Below are 20,935 nucleotides of genomic sequence, written 5' to 3'. Positions count from 1 at the left end.
AGTCATAGGACCCATTTTGATGTATGGTTCAGAAACCTGGAGACTTAATTCCCAACTATACAAGCATGTAGTTGGCTGCCATACAAATCTCCTGGAAAGATACATAATTTATCATGGTCCTCACATCCCACACTCAAGCAAATATACAGGAACCTTCCACCACGAAACGAGTGTCTAATTCAACATTAGGCTCAATTAGCTGGTAACTGCAGCTTGTCTCCAACCCAATGCCGTGGAAACCATCAAAGAACAAGAAAATGGCATTTCCAGACCTAGTCAGTTGGACATCAGCATTTGTGTCACAGATCTGGGTGCAGCCATGATGATGACCACATCAAACCAACATGCAGCTCCCAGTTTGTGGTCTCAGATTTACTTCAATTTCACTTATTTTGTAGATAATAGGGCCAATATTAAACTTAATAAATGTTTCCTTGGTTACTGTATTTAGTTCTCAATTTATGAAATAAGCATCTGTTTGTCATTTTACCAGAAATCCATTTTCTGAGACCACTGCCTGACATACCAAGCCTGTTGAAATAAAAGGAATGTGGTTTTGAAAGTATCATGATGATATCATTTAAATGTAGAAATAAGTATCCTGAATGCTTTATAACGGAGAAAATTTGTCTCAAAGTGGGACTGAGCCCTCAAATTCCATATTTTTAAAATGGATAATCAGTCCAGGTGAAGCCCCCCTTCCAGAGACATGGCACTTGAAAAGTTGACAAGAAAATAAGCAGCTGTGCCAAAAGTGTCATGCCTCCGTTTTGAAAATTCTGGGTGGAAAACAATTTTTTTTCTAATCTACAAAATATGTGAAAATGAAGAAAATCTGAGACCATGAACTGCGAGAGACTTGTTGCTTTCATCTGGATTGACAAGTAATGAGTTTCTTTGGGGTCAAGTTTGAGGTCAAATTTCCAGATAATGTCCTGAAAGCAGATTTTCAGAGATGCCTTTACTCCAGATTGCAGAAGCACATCATGAATAGGGGGTTATGACCTGCTTCAATGCTTTATTGAGTTGCCAGAGGGCCGATATTGTACAGCCAATAGTTTATACACTTACCGGCCATATTATTAGGTACACCAGTCCAATTGCTTGTTTAACAAAAGAACTTATCAGCCAATCACATGACAGCAACTGAGTGCATTTACACATCTAGACACAGTGAAGATGACATGTTGAAGATCAAACAGATCATCAGAATGGGGAAGAAAGAGGATTTAAGTGACTTTGAATGTGCTGGTGCCAGACGGGCTGGTGTGAGTATTTCACAAACTGATCAAACTGACCTACTGGGATTTTCAAGCACAACTATCTCTAGGGTTTACAAAGAATGGTCCAAAAAAGAGAAGATATCTAGTGAGCAGCAGTTGTGTGGATGAAAATGCCTTGTTGAGAGGATGTGGTCTGTTCAGAGGATGATGGACAGACTGGTTGAATGGGTGACTGTGTGATGCCATCATGTCAATATGAACCAACATCTCTGAGGACTGTTTCCAAACCCTTGTTCAATCTATGACATGAAGAATTAAGGGACTTCTGAAGGCAAAAGGGGGTTCTACCCAGTGGCAGCAAGGTGTACCTAATGAAGTGGCCGGTGAATGTACACACGCTTCCACCCATCCAATTTACAACAACAGAAATCTGACATTGAAATCTAGAAATAATATAACTAAAGCACATCATAATTATTTAAGGTTATTTAAAAGTCCTATTAAAGCTGGGATAAAAGAAGTCTTAAATCTGTTATTTGTAAATCTATGTCATAACTTAGAGTATGTTTTCACACCAATTCCTGCCCAGGGTGTTTTTTTTTTTCTTTAAGCTCAGCCGTTCACTGGTCACGTTTGTGTGTTTTCCAATGTTTTAACCACTCAGAAACATTCAGGACAGCTCCTGTCTCTGTTTGTGCATCTCATTCTGTTTCTTTGTCCAACGTTTCTCAAGAGATTCCAGGATGATTCAAGAAAACATGATAAAAGAGCACTAATTCTTCTGTGTTCAGCTGTTTGCTACCAGCGTCAAAACCAGCATAAAAACTAACTAAACACTGAAATCTAACAGACTGAAAAATCAACACTCGGACTCACTTCACTCTTACATAAATTCCCTTTTTGAAACTTTCACCTTCCCTTTACTTCTCATTCTTCATCTTTGTGTCTCCAACCAAAAAAAGAAAAAGAAAAATTACCTTCATTTATTTTTTTGTTCTAGTTATTTCAATTTGCATTCATCGTTTCTTTTCTTAAACCTTCAGTTATTCATTTGCTGCTTTAATTCGTTTGGTTTACAGCTCTTTTTGTCTGAAGATAAGGGGGGGGGGGTTTTGTTTGTTCTTTGCAATTAGCATCGTGCCAGCGCAGAGACAACAAGTGATTCACCGACATGGAGTACGATGCCAGCAGGAGATCCCGAGAGCAAAAATTGAGGATACAGGCACACCGTGGACAACGGAGCACTGTCTGCTCCTGGCTGTCGTCTCGCCCCCAGTCTCTCTCCGTTTCTTCCTTCCTAAGATGTGAAGCTGAAGGGAAACACTTGGCACTCACTTTTCCCGAGGAGAGACTCAGCAAACCCTGCTCCTGATCTAAGCTTGCAATACCTCGAGGGGACTTTGAAAAGTCATGTCATGTAAAATTGAGACGTGGCTGGTGGAGAAGAAGAAAAAAAAAAAGCAGGTGGAGGCATAATGCTGCCAGAGTGGGCCAGTCGAGATTTAATTAAAAGCCTGATATAAAAGAGACAAGAGAGCGTAGACGAGGGTCAAAGCAGCTAATCGGTTCTCTGGAGAGGCCAATAAACAGAGGAGATGAACGCGGGCTGGGTGGGAAAAACAAGTGGAAATCTTCAGAGAAGAAAGGGACAGAAAACAAACAATGATAAGACGGGTGAGTAAAAAGGTGAAACATGGCATAGTAACCGGGAGACGAGGTGTTTACTCAGGCAGAAAATGAGTGGGAAGAAACAAAGTTTAATAAATGTGAGCGCAAGTGCTGGTCTCACCTTCTCAAAGACAGGCTTGTTATTATTAACATCATCCACTCCCACGATCACCTGCGCTGAAGACGACAAGGCCTGAGGTCCTCCGGAGGCATTGTCATCTGTTGCCGTGACGTTAAGGATGTATTCAACACCCTGCAGACGAGGAGGTGGACTGGAGCGCAGACGGATCAGACCTGCAACCAACACAGTCCATCAGTCCATTTAAGTGTAATCACAGCGACAGCGTGGCACATCACACATATGATGTGTTCAAGGGGCTTTTAGGGCAGTCCCACAAATTCTTAAAGGAAATGCATGGAAGGAGGCGCTGACAGGTGCTAGATTACTGTAAAAAAAAAAAAACAGGTGAGTCATGAAACAGGTGAAGCAGAGAGAGCATGAAGTAGCACAAAGGTCCAGCACAAAGAGTGACCTGAAAGGGACAGTTGAACCAATGATTGCACCCAAGCTGGATGATACCGCTCAAATTTACCTTGCAATAAAGAGAAATAATGTCAACTCCATCACACTGGTGGAGTTTGTAGAACAGATAACATTAATTTTACAGCAAAATTGGGCAAATGCTGATTCAAGCAGCAAATCATGATACCCAAGATACCAAATCTGGTCGACTAGCCACTTGACAATCCAAGACTGAGGTCATTTTTCAATATGGCCACCAAAACAGCCTACCAAAAATGACTTTTTGCACTGAAATGCTCAGATCACAGTGGACCAGTCAAACAGCATTGTTAATCCCCAAAATGTGACGTGACTCAGTTGCAAATTGTGAAGTATCCACAATTTTTCAGTTTAAGTAGTTTCTGGATTTCAGTTTACGGACCACCGACTTTTTTTTTTTTTTTGGGGCGGCGGCGGGGGGGGTCACTACAGCTGGAGAGGTGGGAAGGTGATACGAGCAGCTCTTGCTTCTGGTGTGACATGCACGGCCCCACTGGGCGTGTACTGCTCCGAGGACAGTGTCAGGTCAGGAGTTTGAGTGGGACAGTCCACCTGTCAAATGGGAATGAAGGCGTCAAACTCACAAAGGACAGAAAACTCCCCCTCCGGTAAACGGCTCAATCATCTTAAGAGACACATTGTAGAAACAACAAACAACGCTAGTTTCTAACCTCAGGAAGGTAGACAACAAGCTACAACCTTATTTTATCCATATGAGCCCCTCTGAGCTGGAAAAGTAACATTGATCTGAATGAGCAGACGACGGAGAGACGGAAGCTTAGGGACCGTCTACAAAGTACAACAACAAAAAGAGATACAAGAAAAATATTAAATAAATTCAAACAAATTTGGAATTTGACATCAATATAATTTTTCTTTTCTTTTATTTTTCCTTTAAGTGCATTTAAAGTTTTGGGGCATTTAAGTGTTGGCGATCCAGTGCATTCCATTCACTCATTTTAATCAAGTTTATTTAATGGAGGCCAGCAGGTGTCGCTATGCATATGTAGTTAGTAAACCTCACTCCCAACAGCTCAAAAGGATTCTCTGGTCACAAGGCCAGAGCCCTGGGTTTTAGCCTTCTGATTAGAGAGTCCAACTTCCATGCTGGAGATTGTGAGTTCACATCCTGAGGGGAGTGAATGGGCGGAGTCATAACAAAATGTAGAGGGCAGCTGCTACATTTATACCATTATGAAAAACTTCAAGTTCTGTTCATGGGCTACCATTTAGCATTTTTCATTATGTTGTAGTCCTTTTAGATTTTGTTTTTTTTTTGTTTTTTTTTTAAAGCAGATTATTGTCAACAAGTAAACCAAAGAATGCATCAAAAAATGTCATCCAAAATATAATGCATTTTTTTTTTTTTTTTTTAGCCAGAAATTTACTTGTCACTTTTTTATTGAAAAAACATAAACTAGATTTACATACATTTAACTGACTAGAAATTGTTAAGTTACTAAAACTTTAACAATTAAATTTTTTGAAAATTATTTTATTTAAGTTGGCAAACTCAAATGGTTTAAGGCAATTGGTTTCCCTCAAATGGTTTGACTTCAACTAACTCATTGAGTTTTACAGTGTACCATGAGAATCACCATGCCAGATTTGGTGCTTGTACTACCATATGCATGGTTTTACCATTATCTGCTCCACAAAGTGTCTTAAAAACATCAAAGGATGGATGGCCTTAAATGTTTTTAATTTTAATGAAAGAAAAATGGAGGTCATGCTCTATTGACCTCTGTGTGTCTGTGCTGCCCCTCTTCTGGATCTGGACCATCTGTTCTAAAACCCACAGGTAACAACACTCGGTTTAAAACTAGATCAGTGATTTTAAAATAGATTAATTCTGTTGTTAAATCTAGTTTTTACCATCTGAGGCCTTTATCCAAGGTTAAACCTGTTTTATCTTTTGAGACTTTTGAACATCTTCAAACTTTTATCTGCATATTGCAGAAATATGCAGTAAGAGACACACCAGCAGAGGGTCACACAGATTTATTGTATTCTTGGATCAGTGTGAAATCAGACAGCAGATACATAGGTTTGATTTTTTCCAAACTGTGCATTATCCTGGACTATAGCTCAGTGGGTCAGTAATGGAATTCTGGGTTACTCCACCATGTGCCAAAGTAAACTGGAGCATGTCACTAATTCAAAATTGTTCCACAGGAGAGCTGCTAAAAATCAACACTTTAATTGACAGATGGTCTGAGCCTGAAGCCAGGAGCATCCTGGATTAGATCAGCTGACACTGATAACAAGAGGCTTGTTGAGAGTTTGTACTTATTATGAGAATGGTTGGAACAATGTCACTATTACTTATGTCTTCTTTCATGATTGTATGCTGCTCAGATCTCAACTCTGACATTCCGCTACATTTCACCAGCGAACCACGAATGTTCAAAATTATTCTTGAGGTTTTTCTCCAGACAACCTGTCTCAGCTTTTCATCTGCAGTCGGTTGGTGTCTCTGTTGGTTACAAATGCCTAAGAGACAAAGAGGCTCCAATGTGCTGGTGGAAAGATGACGGCTTTGTTGAAAACAACAAAAGTTCCAAATCAGTTGGTGTTCAGGATGTGCAAATTTCAAGAAAGAAAGAAAGAAAAAAAGCCAAGTTGATGATTGCAAATAAATTCTTTAATTGATACATTTGGAACAAACTTGTTAAAGGCCTTTTGCTGGCATTTGGAGGGTTTCCATCACCCTCCAAATTGTGCAATTTAAAGTAGGGATGGAAACATGTATTTTGAAAAACAAGTCTCACATATCACATTTTCAGGCCATCAAAGCGTTATTTCACAAGACTGCAATGGAACGTTTTTTCTGCTACTCAAGGTCACATGATGGACAGAAAAGAGAAATGTTCTAAAATACATGACATTGTGCGTGAGTAAGTAAGAGACGGAGAGCTTATTCAACACTGTAAGTGAACGAAATGCTAATATTTAGTGGGAATTACTGATTTGTCACCATGACTATTGGAATTACAGTTCTCACATTGGAAATGCTGTCATTTTGCAACTATTTTTATTGTTATTCTGAAAATATTTCTAACTTTTGTGCAAATCTTTAACAGAATCCTAGCTAGCAAGGGTTGTACGCCACCACCACCAACCAAAAAACAACGCCTGTCTTCAGTGTTCGTACTCTGTCTCCTGGTAGAGGAAAGTCAATGAAACTTGACTTATTAGATAATGTTTATTGTGTTAATCAGTAAACAAACACAAAAAGGATCCACGCAAAATAATGCTGCTTAAACATCCAACAAAGACAGTTAGTGAATTACTAAACTCCTTGGTGGAACATTTAGTACACCCTGATGGACTGGGCATTGTAGATTTTGTGTTATCCTCAGAATGTTTCTTGCATGAATATGAACTATGTACATTTGCCATTCCATGGATGCTGGACTTCCCAAATCAAAACAAATCAAAACAAATGAACAATATCACAGCACACTACGGCCATGTGACATGTTCTTGAGCAGGATCCAGAACATAAGTGCCACATTACTGAGGACAACAGTTGGTGGACTTCACCAAGGAGATGCCCTTAATACCTGTCTGTAGACAGAAGATTAGTTTTAGGAGATGAGAATGGACGTTGAGTCTGTCTGGATACGGCATCATGCAGCAACAGGCTCCAAAATGTGGTCTTCAATTCAACTGGATTAATTTATAAAGCATCAAATAACAACATATTGTAAGTCACCTCAAAGCACTTCATAAGGTACGGTTGCACCTGACCAACCCCCTGGCCAACCAAAAACCGTGGTCATGGAAAAATTCCCTCAGGTGTTTTTGATGGAGAACCTCAAGCAAACCAGAATCAGAGGGGTGGCCAACTGCTGAGACCAAACTAACTATAATGATGGTCAAATTAACAAAACACTGATCTGACCACAATGTAGTCTTGTTGAAAAATCCAACATTCTGCTTGCAGGTCTCAGTATAAATGCAATGCTACAAAATGATTTTATTGGAAATACACACACACACACACACACACACATATAATATATATAATTGAACAGACACATGTCAAACAGGCATGAAAACTAAATTTCCAAAAACAACAAAGTTTCAGTTCACTCCTCACTCACTTCACATCATCTTCAACAGCTTATCTGGGATGGGATCGGGTCCCGGGAGCAACAGTTCCAGCATGGTCCTTTCCCTGGACACATTAACCACCACTCTGACTGGAGGACAGCGAGGCGTCCCAGGCCCAGTGTGGTAACATAAACTCTCCACCTAGTCCTGTTCTTTCCCGGGGTCTCCTCCCAGCTGGATCTGCCTGAACTCCTCCCTCAGGAAGTGCCCAGGGGGCATCCTCACTAGATGCCTGAACCATCTGGCAGCTTTCAATGCGAAGGAGCAGCAGCTCTACTCCGAGATCCCCACAGATGACCGAGTTTTTCATCTTATCTCTAAAGGAGACACCAGCTGCCGTCCTGAGGAAACCCATTTTGGCCGCTTGTACCAGTTTCAATTAACAGAAAAAATAAAAAGAAAATGATCGAGAAGGAGCAGGAGCAGGAAGAAACCTTTCACCTTTCACAATACCTTTCACCACAGGCATTGCCTGTGGTGAAAGGTATTGCCCAGTCAAATTTCTTCTACTTTTATATTGTAGTAACGAGTAACAAAGATGTTTAAGGGAAATGTACTCTTGGGCCGACTGTGCTGGAAATTATTAATCTTTCTTTAACTTCTGGATTGGTTCCTAATATTTCAAATATGCAGTGATTAAATCATGACTTAAGAAAAGTAATCTTGACCCTAGTGTATTGAAAAACTATCGGCCGATATCAAATCTATCATTTTGCTCTAAAATTTTGGAAAAAGTGGTGTCACGGCAGCTCATGGACTATCTTACTGAGAATAATCTCTTTGAGCCACTGCAGTCTGCTTTTAGAAACTATCATTCCACAGAGATGGCTCTCACGAAAGTGATAAATGATCTTCTGCTTACAATGGATTCAGACACCACTACGGTTCTAGTGCTGTTAGATGTTGCATTTGATACAATGGATCATCATATTCTGCTTGATAGGCTAGAAAATCATTTTGGGATTACTGGGAGTGCCCTTGCATGGCTGACGTCATACTTGACCAGTTGTTCTCACTGTGTTTTCTACAGTAACACTACCTCTAACCTTAGTGACATGAAATTTGGTGTTCCACAGGGGTCCGTCTTTGGCCCCCTGTTTTTCCCCCTTTATGTAGCACCCCTTGAGCACATATTGTGACGTTGTGGGATTACCTTTTACTGCTATGCAGATGATACTCAGTTATACATGCCGATAACTGCTGGTAATCTCGTTCACATAAAATCCTTACAAGATTGCCTTGCATCAGTGAGAAGTTGGATGTCTAGAAACTTCCTACTTTTAAACTCTGGTAAGACTGAAATGATGGTTCTTGGTCCAGTGAGACATCGGCATCAATTTGACCAGTTAACGCTCAGCCTAGGCTCGTGTGTCATACATCACACTGACAAAGTGAGGAACCTTGGGGTAATTTTTGATCCTACATTGTCCTTTGACCTCCACATTACAAATATTACGAGGACTGCTTTCTTCCACCTGGGAAATATAGCGGAAAGATTCATCCCATCCTGTCTATGGCTGATGCTGAGACCCTGATCCATGCATTTTCTCTACTAGATTGGACTACTGCAATGTTCGTTTTCTGGTTTACCGTAGTCTAGCATTAGGGCTCTCCAATTTGTTCAAAATGCCTACAGCCAGATTTTTGACACGAAGCAGAAAGTTCAACCACATTACACCCATTTTGGCATCCCTTCACTGGCTTCCTGTCCAGTGAGATCAGATTTTAATGGTTCTGCTACTAGTCTATAAAACTGTTCACGGGACTTGCACCTCCCTACCTAGCTGACCTAATTAAACCTTATGTACTGGTCGGGCTTTGCGTTCTCACGGTACAGGAGTATTTTGTGTCCCTAAGGTGAATAAGAAGTTTAGTAAGGTTAGACCTTGTGTGAAGCACCTTGAGGCAACTCTGTTGTGATTTGGCGCTATATAAATGAAAATAAATGAAATGAATGTAGTGGAGTAAAAGTGAAGTCGCCAGAACTGGAAATGACGAAAGTAAAGTACAGATACGTAAAATTCTTCTTAAGTACAGTAACAAAGTATTTTCTACTTTCATTACATTACAACACTGACACCTGGACCTTATTTCTGGCAAAAAAATATGTGTTTACTCACAAACATAACATTAGGAGTCATTAGGAGTCCGTGGTTCAGGCAACGTGTTCAGGTTCAGATTTGTTCTTCTTCTACTAAAGTGGATTAGAACTTTTCTGTGGAACACACTGCCAACTACTGTATGGAGAGACATAGCAGTCAATATGTGTCATCCGATTTCAAAATGGCTCTTTTCAACCAGACGTGCGGTCCCATGACATCTCAATCATTGGGTGGCACTTGGGGTGTCCGATCAGATTTCAGGGAAGTCCAGTGGAACCTAGCTACACCCATGCAGGAAGTGCTCAACATTTGACATTTCCTGTTTCACTGTGAACTCAAAATTTCAAGGATTCAAAGGATTCAAAAGGAGTTTATTGTCATATGCACATAAGGACATGGTCCCTGCACAATGAAATGTGTTTACTGCATGTTTACCCATCCTAATTGCCAGTTAGGAGCAGAGGTTGCCTTTTAGGGCACCCGGGGACCCCAGCTCCAGATGTATATCCCTGCCTAGGTCATCGAGCAGGGCTGAGCAAACCTTGACGGCCTCATGACACACTTAACAAACAACAACACACATAAGCCGGTCCGGTACATGAACACACATTAAAGCACACACAAGGAAAAAATAGGGAAAAGAAAAACCTCCATTGCTGCTGCGTTGAACTCACGCGCACCACTGGAGAGCAAAAAAAAAAAAAAAAATACCATACGCACAGAAAAACAGTCATACAAAAAACAAATCAAACAGATGACAGACGACAGACGAACTTGGATGTGTCCAGAGTCCAGCCAGACAGCCCGGAAGGCCGCACGTGAGGCGCCATCAACAGGCCTGTCCATCCTGGGGGGGATCCCAGTCCTGAATCAGTCCCACCAGAGTCTCAAGGTCCCACAGTCAACATCTCAGGACTGGGAAGACGAAGAGGTGAGGGAGACGAGGAGCGAGGCTATCAGGAGTGTTCCTCGGGGGGAGGATTTTATCCCAGTGGCCTTGAAGGACAGCTGGTGTTTGGAAACCAATAGATATCCAGATAACAGACGCCTGTCAGATTCCACTGTCTGAAACTTCAGAGTGGTTCCCAAATACATCTGAATAGAGGAGATGTGGTCTTACTGATGAGTGTGGTGATGTGTGGTCTTACCACTTGATTCAGATCCATTTTGCCATTTTCCAGAGGAGCAGGGCTGGCAGCCTCACAGACGAACACACTACAGTAGCAGGAAGGTTGGGGATGGGAGGAGGAGAGAAAAATGCGACTGTGCAGCCGAGAGCAAGAAGGAAAAAAATATGCTAAAAATAAATCCTGAAATAAATCCTGGACCTGCTGTGAGCAAGGGCCTGGGTGGCTGCAGCTAGCAGGCCCCACATCTGAGCTAACCAGGCTACAACCACAGTTACCCTGGTTCCTACCTCAGCTACCTGGGCTACAGTCACAGCTAACCAGGCTTCCACTCCTTGGTCTACAGCTACAGCTAACCAGGCTTCCACTCTCTGGACCACAGCCACAGCGAACCAGGCTTCCACTCCCTGGCTACAGCCACAGCTAACCAGGCTTCCACTCCCTGGGCTACAGCTACAGCTAACCAGGCTTCCATTCCCTGGGCTACAGCTACAGCTAGCCAGGCATCCACTCCCTGGGCTACAGCTACAGCTAACCAGGGCTCCTGGGCCACAGCTACCTGGAATTCCATTTTCAACTACCTGGATCACAACCATCTGCTGCTGAGGTACCACAGGTGAACCAACTTTCCACAAATGAACATTGTGACAAAATCATCCCACCCAATCCAGATACAAAAAAAAGAACTCCCAAGAACTCTCAATCCTGCAATAAAAAACAACAGAAATGTGTTTCTTCCAGACTCTTAATAATGCCATCATCATCTGGGATTCAAAATCAAAACCTAAAGGCCTTTTACTTGGTCATATCAACAGTCGCAGCATTGTCAATAAAACTGAACAAATGGAGCATATTTTAAGTGAATCCAATATTGACATGCTTGGAATCTCTGAAAGCTGGTTGACCCTACATCATCTACAGCTGCAATTCACATTCCAGGATATAATGTATTCAGAAGAGACAGAGGGTCGGGGAGAGGCGGTGGGTACTGGTCTATGTTAAGAAACATTTTAAATGTGAATTAATCACCTTTCCAGATGATATTGGGATGAATGTATTGGGCTCATATTAACATTACACTCTGCTATGTCTTTTACTATTATTTGCATGTACAGACCTCCCTCTGCTAAGGACTCCTTCTACAGTCAGCTTGAAACCATTTTAAGTCATTGTTGCTCCACTAAAGAAATACTTCTATTGGGAGATCTTAACATTAACGGGGATGATGCATCAGATAAGAAGAAATTGAAACAACTTATAGATAAACATACTTGACTCAGATTATAAATGGTCCAACGAGGGTGACAAATGTGTCTAGAACTACCATTGATTAAAGGTTTACAAATAGACTCGATATAATTAAGAAAACCTTAATTTTCTCTCTGGTCTATCTGATTACAATTTCATTTCTTTGCATAAGAAAAGTAAAAAAAAAACAGCCCTCAAGTAGACTCAATAGAGAGATTCCATATAATTTCATACCTAAAGGTGCACAACAACAATTAAAACTGAAATTGAACAAAGAAATTGGGCCGATGTTTTGGAAAGTTGTAATACTGAAGACAGTTCAAGTAATTTTATTGAAAGAATTAAAGAAATCATTGAAAAGTTTACAAAGAAGGGTGTCTCTAAACAATATAGAGAAACCCTGCCATGGATAAACAATGACATCAGGAAATTAATGAAAGAAAGAGATGCTGCATTAAAAAAGTCTCTGAAAACAAAAACTTACACTGACTGCCAAAATTTTACATTAATTAGGAATAAAGTCGTAAAACACTGTCATAGAGCCAAAGCAAACTATTTTATTGATCTAATTAATAAGGCAAATGGAAATGGAAAATTAGTGTGGAAACAACTAAACAGACTAACTGGATGTAAAAAGGGAGATAACACTAGAGACATTAAGCTTATGATAGACGGCACACTGATTACCAAGTTGGACACAATTGTAGATTGTTTCAATACATTTTTATTCAATCAATTGAAGAAACAACAATGCAATTAAAATGTCAAGATATTTTACACAATTCCATAGATTATAGTAAACCATATAACCATTTAATATACAGGAAATAACAGTGCCAGCTGTTTTAAAAATAATAACTTCCCTTAAAAACTCAAAAGCCATTGACAGTTTTGGTCTTTCCACACATTTCCTTAAAACTCATAAAGAAGCTTTTGCAAATTCAATTGCACATCTAATCAATTAATCCATCAAATTCAGTATAGTACCAAAAACATACCAATATTTAAGGCAGGTGACAACACAAAACAGAAAACTATAGACCAATAAGCATTTTACCAAGCATTTCAAAAGTTACTGATAAATGGGTGGCAACACAGCTTATATCACATCTTGACAATGGTCCAACTCCTCTCCATAAAATGCAGTTTGGCTTTAGGAAGTATCACTCCACTGATACAGCCACATGCTACTTTTTGGAAAATGTTAAACATCTACTCGACCAAGGTGGCTATGTGGGGGCTGTTTTCATTGATCTGAAACGCGCATTTGACACCATTAATCATAATGTTCTTCTTGCCAAATAACATACTTCAATATCTCAAAACGTACTCTGTGTTGGATAAGTCATATCTTATGGACAGAACAAAGGCTGTACAAATAAAAAATTGTCAATCATCATATCTAACCTTATCAGCAGGAGTACCCCAAGGCTCAATATTGGGACCACTCCTATTCAGTCTATATGTCAACAATTTGCCAAAAGTATGCAAGAATGTAAACATGCAGCTATATGCAGTGACACAGTTATATATGTTCATGCAAAAACAAAAGATGAAGTTGCTGCAATGCTTTCTGGGGTTATGGTGCCAGTCTCCCACTGGCTCCAAAACTCATGCCTTCACCTTAACACCAAAAAAAACGTTTGCATGTTTTTCTCACGTCAGACATCAACTAGTAGTAACCAGCCATCTGTTTCAGTCAATGGAGAACAATTGCAAGTGGTAGAACAATTTAAGTATCTTGGTGTTACTTTTCATTCAAAATTAAACTTCAAAGATCATATAAAGTGTCCAATATCATTAAATTCAACCTATCAACTTTAAACATATAAGACCTTATTTGACCACGGAGGCAGCAAAGGTGTACATGCACTTGATGGTCTTTAGTCATTTACCTTATTGTCTCACAACATGGTCCCAAACAGATGTTTAAAAAAAAAAACCCTGAAAATTATGGATAAAAGGCCTCTGCATTGTCATTATTGTAACATTCTAAATAAGTACAACATATTAGACTTTGAAAGTTACCAGATGCTACTGGATGCATGTCTTATTTTCAAGGTTTTAAATGGGCTTGCCCCTCCACCCTTAATGTATTTCATACAAAAAAAAAAAAAGTAATGTTGGAATTCGTACCAGAGCATTAACAAGAGGAGACTGTGAAGTACAGAGATGTAGAACTAAATTCAGTCAGATGGTGGACAAAATTGTGGAATACTCTACCAGACCGTATTAGAAACTGTGAAAACTACCTAACATTCAAAACAGATCTAAAGAAATGGCTGAAAGCAAACCAGTCATGTACTCACACTTAAACTCATCATCCTCTTGGGTCACTAAAGTTCAGAGTGTCTTTAACGGTAAATAGTCTGTCCCTGTTGTGTTCTTATAGTGTATTGTCTGTCTGAAACTGTAGTCTGTTCAGTCTATGCATTTGTCATGTGTTGTGTGGTGTTGTATTTGTTTCTGTTTTAACCTGCCTTGGGACAACAGATGAAATTTAGCTATTGCGCTAATTCTGGCATATTTATGTTTAAGCTGTGCGAAAACATTGATTAATATGCACTATCCTAATTCAAATAAAATAAATAAATAAATAAAAAATTAAAATAGTTAATAAAATGCATAAAAACAAAATTAAAATATGAATTAACAAACATTTCCATCAGCATTTGTAGGCAGCTAAAGAAAACAGCAAAAAAAAAAGTGTTTTTAGTTTAGATTTAACAAAATGTTTTCTTCTGTTTTTAGTTTGGTTAAAGAAATCCAGCACTGAAGACATGGTTGACTGTTTAAGGGATTGGAACCTATTCCAGTGCGTACTGGGTAAGATCGCACATAAACCCTGGATGGGTCCTAACAATTACACACACCTCTCACACTGACTCCTACAGGACATTTAGAAGCACTGACGTGTGTTTTAAATGTGTGAGGATGCTGGTGAACATGAGAAGAACTCACACAGAAAGGGCAAAAAATCCAAACCCCGCACACAAAGACCTCGAGTATCTCCTGCTGCGCCAAGTTCAGAACTCATCCTGTGCAAACTCCACTTTGTTTACACCCGTAAGCATTCAAATATCAATTCATGTAGTAAAGCTGCTGCATGGGAACGCTGACTCTTCGCTTCAAACAGAACTTGTTAAAATCCTCATTATTTTGTGGATTGTGGAATGAGGAGGTGACATACTGGTCAGAGTGGTACATTTGTTGACAAGTTGACAAAAATATTGTTTCCATTTGAAAAAAATGTCAGAATTCTGTTAGAAGTGACCTGAATAAATTCATTTCGATAAGGCCGCTTGCTCGCAGAGCAACTGAGAAAAGTGTGGGAGGTTCTTAATCCACCGCGGATAGGCTGGGATCCAGGTCCAAATTACAGTGGTTCTCCACACACATCACGCTGGAAAGTCAAACCCACGTTAAGGCGAGCAAAGAAAGCCACTACTTGTATTATTATATCCCGTGCATGTCATTTCATTCAGAAAAAAAATGGCATCACATTGTGCTAAAAAGTTGATTAAGTCCGCTTCGCTCTTCACACACGTGAATCCATAAACTGACTGCTATTCTCTTAATCTTGTAATTGTAGCCACATATTTCAGCCGACGGCGGTCTGCCTTCTTGCTCTTAATTTCTCTCTCTGTTGCCTGGTGTAGGCGTCTCGTCGCCATCCCACTCACTGTTCTGAACGTCTGCGGTCCACTTGGGATTCAGTCGTCAGTAACAAGCTTCCTTTACGTGTGGGCTAAATGTGTGCATGTACTGATTGCCTTCCTGGTTCAGTTCGGAATCAGGGCCATCGCATGCTTCACAGCAGAAACATGCAACTGATAGATGAAACAAGTGCACTTGAGAAATCAGCTTCTTGTGGAATTATCGTGCACACGAGCATTTCTTTGTGTGCAAGCACTGTGTTTGGTGGGTAAGGTTTCAGTAGAAGGTCTTCTTAAGCTGATGGTGCACAGCTTGAGAACAGGCACAGTAGCTGGGCGATGGACGAGCGTCAGGGAGGTGGGAGGTGTCTGCCTCCAGCCATTTGTCGCCATGGCTGCCAGCACAACTGTGCCAGTAAAGAAGGTTTGTGTAGGTGTTCGACTGGCTGTGTGCTTTTGTGGTTATGCATTTTATTACAAAAAGAAAAAGAAGGAAAAAAAACCTTTTCCCACTTGCAGAGGAGAGCAGACTGTCATTGTAGTCCATCGAGACTATGTGAGGGGCAGAGTGTCACAAAAAATGGGGGGGAAGGTGATGGTTAGATGGTTAAAGCAGTTAAAGTAGCTTGTGACCACAAGATCTTCAGTTCAAATCTTCATCACACGGGAACATCAGTAAGGGCCCCCTGGGCAACGTCTTTAGTCCCAAAATTGTTCTCGTGTGCAGTGACAGCCTTGCATCGGCATGTGTGTGAATGGCTGTAAGACATCAGAGTAAAGCACATTGACCATAGATATTTTATTCTTAAGTGGGACCGAAATAAATAAATTAATTTTAAAAAGTTATATGAAGGCCTCAGAGAGCTGATACATACTCTGCACACCACAATATGAATTTACAAGTAAATATCCATCTGGGTGGAGTTTTTCACCATGTATCATACTTTCCAGGCGTTGTTGCTGTAGCTTATATAGGGCTTTCACAGGAATCGAGGCACAAAACAAATAAATTAAATAATAAAAGAATAAATGACAATAATTAAAAAAGTACAGTAAAACAATACACAAACCCCCAATTAAAGAACTGATAATAGAGAAAAATGGTGTGATTTATACTCCAATGTGAGTTATATACATTTTATTCCTCTTCAAGAGGAATTTTTTGACAGCTGTGACTCATATTGCTAGAACCTTCACAGAGTATAAGTTTGGTGGACATCAGAGTGAAAAACAATAATTTTGACCTTTTATCCCAATGACCTTGATATTTGTCAAAAACAACCCCTTAAGGACAATTCTGGGCTTGAGTGTGATCCAGACATCAGGTTTTGTGGAAATTGACCAAAGGACCTGGAAGGAGTTAAGGAAAAGAGACAGATAAACAAATGTTTTGACCTCTTACCCCAATAACTTTGACTTTTTGCACTATAAATTGACTTTTTTATGAACTGATGTCATCCTGACCATCCGTTTATTGTAACCAGATAATGTTGTTCACTTTACCTGTCAGATGCCACACTGTGACAACTGATTGGTGTAAATCAGGGGTGGCCAAGTTCGGTCCTCGAGATCTACCTTCCTGACACTCTTAGTTGTCTCTCTGCTCCAACACACCTGAATCCAATGAAAGACTCATTAAAACCCTGCTAACGAGTCTTTTATTGGATTCAACTAAGAGTGTCAGGAAGGTAGATCTCGAGGACCTAACTTGGCCACCCCTAGTGTAAATGGACTTGCTTTTATTTTTAATAAACTGGTGCCATCCTAGGCCGAAGTTTAGCAAAGAAATGCAGGATAAACTGCACAGATGTGAGTGTGGAAGAGCTAAAATGAAAATAGTATGAGAATAATCATTGAGATAAAAAATTTATTAATCTGTCCTATCCACCTTAGACTGTAAGTATAAAGTGACTTTTTATAAACTATCCTGACCATTTGATTATAGTGTTATTCACTTCACCTGTCACAGGTCACCATGTTATGGCTGATAATCACTGGCACCAAAATGCATTAATCTGTCTTGCCTCAAAGGGTTTTCATTAATAAATCAAATTCTTAAATAAATGTCTGCCGTGCCCATGGCTTTGTGCATAAGCATGTTAAATATATATTAGAGGCAGGAAGAGAGGAACAGAGGGGCCCCAAAATGACAGGACAGCCAGTCTTACTGAGAAAACATGCATTCATTTCATTCTGAATTAAAATTTTCATTAAGTTCATTTCAGATTTGTGTGTGTCAAGATTAGTACTTGGAGTATTTGGGTGTTCTGAGTGCATTAATTGAGGAATTTGACTCTACTGCTTAATAATTGATGCAGCCGCTCGTAGCTGTGGTCGCAAGGTCTCTGGTGCCTGTCGCGGCAGCAATCCCCGAACCCGGTGGTGGACACCAGAAGTAAGGGATGCCGTCAAGCTGAAGAAGGAGTCCTACTTATCTTTGTTGGTAGGTGGGACCCCAGAGGCAGCTGACAGGTACCGGCAGGCCAAGCGTGCCGCAGCCCGTGCGGTTGCAGAGGCAAAAACTCGGGTCTGGGAGGAGTTCGGGGAGGCTATGGAGGAGGACTATCAGTCGGCCTCGAAGAGATTCTGGCAAACCGTCCGACGCCTCAGCAGGTGGAAGCAGCTCTCCACTGGCACTGTTTACGGTGCGGGTGGGGAGCTGTTGACCCTGACTGGGGATGTTGTTGGGCGGTGGAAGGAGTACTTTGAGGATCTCCTCAATCCCCTCGTCATGTCTTCCGAAGAGGAAGCAGAGACTGGGGACCCAGAGGCGGACTCATCCATTACCAAGGCAGAAGTCACCGAGGTGGTTAGAAAGCTCCTCGGTGGCAAGGCTCCTGGGGTGGATAAAATCCGTCCTGAGTACCTTAAGTCTCTGGATGTTGTGGGACTGTCTTGGCTGACACGCCTCTGCAACATCGCGTGGCGATCGGGGACAGTGCCTCTGGATTGGCAGACCGGGGTGGTGGTCCCTCTGTTTAAAAAGGGGGGCAGGAGGGTGTGTTCCAACTATAGTGGGATCACACTTCTCAGCCTCCCCGGTAAGATCTATTCCAGAGTACTGGAGAGGAGAATTTGACCGATGGTCGAACCTCGGATTCAGGAGGAGCAGTGTGGTTTTCGTCCTGGTCGCAGCACACTGGACCAGCTCTACACACTCCATCGAGTGCTCGAGGGTTCATGGGAGTTCACCCAACCAGTCCACATGCGTTTTGTGGATCTGGAGAAGGCGGTCGACCGTGTCCCTCGGGGCACCCTGTGGGGAGTGCTCCGGGAGCACGGGGTCCGGGGTCCTTTGCTAAGGGCTATCCGGTCCCTGTACCACCACAGCAGGAGCTTGGTTCGCATTGCCGGTAGTAAGTCAAACCTGTTTCCAGTGCACGTTGGCCTCCGCCAGGGCTGGCCTTTGTCACCAGTTCTGTTCATTATTTTTATGGACAGAATTTCTAGGCGCAGCCAGGGTGTAGAGGGGGTCTGGTTTGGAAACCACAGAATCTCGTCTCTGCTGTTTGCGGACGATGTGGTTCTGTTGGCTTCGTCAAATCAGGACCTTCAGCGTGCACTGGGGTGGTTTGCAGCCGAGTGTGAGGCGTCCGGGATGAAAATCAACACCTCCAAATCCGAGGTCATGGTTCTCGACCGGAAAAAGGTGCTTTGCCGTCTTCAGGTCGGTGGAGTGTCCTTGCCTCAAGTGGAGGAGTTTAAGTATCTTGGGGTCTTGTTCACGAGTGAGGGACGGATGGAGCGTGAGATCGATAGACAGATCGGTGTAGCGTCTGCAGTGATGCGGTCGCTGTATCGGACCGGCATTTTTTAAGAGAGCGCTGAGTAGGAGGGCAGAGCTCTCGATTTACCGATTGATCTACGTTCCGATCCTCACCTATGGTCATAAGATTTGGCTCATGACCGAAAGAACGAGATCGTGGGTACAAGCGGACGAGATGAGTTTCCTCCGCAGGGTGGCTGGGCGCTCCCTTAGAGATAGGGTGAGGAGCTTGGTCATTCGGGAGGAGCTCGGAGTCGAGCCGCTGCTCCTCCACATCGAAAGGAGTCAGTTGAGGTGGCTCGGGCATCTTTTCCGGATGCCCCCTGGACGCCTTGCTGGAGAGGTGTTCCGGGCAAGTCCCATTGGGAGGAGGCCCCGGGGAAGACCCAGGACACGCTGGAGGGACTACATCTCTCGGCTGGCTTGGGAACACCTTGGGGTTCCCCCGGAGGAGCTGGGGGAGGTGTGTGTGGATCAGGAGGTCTGGGCGGCTTTGCTTGAGCTGCTGCCCCCGCGACCCGACTCCGGATAAAGCGGAAGAAAATTGATGGATGGATGGATGGACTCTACTGCTGTCATACTGGTAGGTGACTGATCCAGACAATTCCTTATTCGCCAAGCAGATCGTTAACTTCTGTGATGATCACAATCTCATAATTTCTTCTTGCTGTATGTTACCCAGTGACAGTTACACCAGTGTCAGGAACTCTTGGGGTTCTGATTCCTGGTCAGACCATGTTGTGTCGACAGACGCCTTTGACAGTGCTATCAGTGATATGAATGTCTGATATAATGGTACGAGGGCTGTCAATAAAGTATATGTCCTTTTTATTTTTTCAAAAACTATATGGATTTCATTCATATGTTTTTACATCAGACATGCTTGAACCCTCGTGTGCATGCGTGAGTTTTTCCACGCCTGTCGGTGACGTCATTCGCCTGTGAGCACTCCTTGTGGGAGGAGTCGTCCAGCCCCTCGTCGGAATTCCTTTGTCTGAGAAGTTGCTGAAAGACTGGCGCTTTGTTTGATCAAATTTTTTTCTAAACCTGTGAAACACATCGAAGTGGACACGGTTTGAAAAATTAAGCTGGTTTTCGGTGAAAATTTTAACGGCTGATGAGAGATTTTGAGGTGATACTGTCGCTTTAAGGACTTCCCACGGTGCGAGACGTCGTGCAGCACTCTCAGGCGCCATCGTCAGCCTGTTTCAAGCTGAAAACCTCCACATTTCAGGCTCTATTGATCCAGGACGTCGTGAGAGAACAGAGAAGTTTCAGAAGAACTCGGTTTCAGCATTTTATCCGGATATTCCACTGTTAAAGGAGATTTTTTTAATGAAAGACGTGCGGACGGGTCCGCGCGTCGGGACGCAGCCGGCGCGGTGCAGCGGCACAGGAAAAACACCTCCGTGTTGATAACCATTTGTAAAATCCAGGCGGCTTTTGATGGCTTTCAGTGGAGTG

General features: G+C 41.9%; 1 protein-coding gene across 1 annotated transcript in view; it reads right to left on the bottom strand.

Moving 5' to 3' along the window:
• si:ch211-186j3.6 (neural-cadherin) overlaps positions 1 to 20,935 on the bottom strand; it is a 1,133,875-nt gene that overhangs the window by 583,424 nt on the left and 529,516 nt on the right. Inside the window, 1 exon segment of the mRNA XM_034183518.1 lies at positions 3,013 to 3,185. Coding sequence (XP_034039409.1) covers positions 3,013 to 3,185 — 173 coding nt within the window.

The sequence above is a fragment of the Thalassophryne amazonica genome, chromosome 2 (genome assembly GCF_902500255.1).
Source record: "Thalassophryne amazonica chromosome 2, fThaAma1.1, whole genome shotgun sequence".
Lineage (NCBI taxonomy): Eukaryota > Metazoa > Chordata > Actinopteri > Batrachoidiformes > Batrachoididae > Thalassophryne > Thalassophryne amazonica.
The sequence above is the reverse complement of the archived record's forward strand: the minus strand, read 5'-3'. Positions and strand labels throughout refer to the sequence as shown.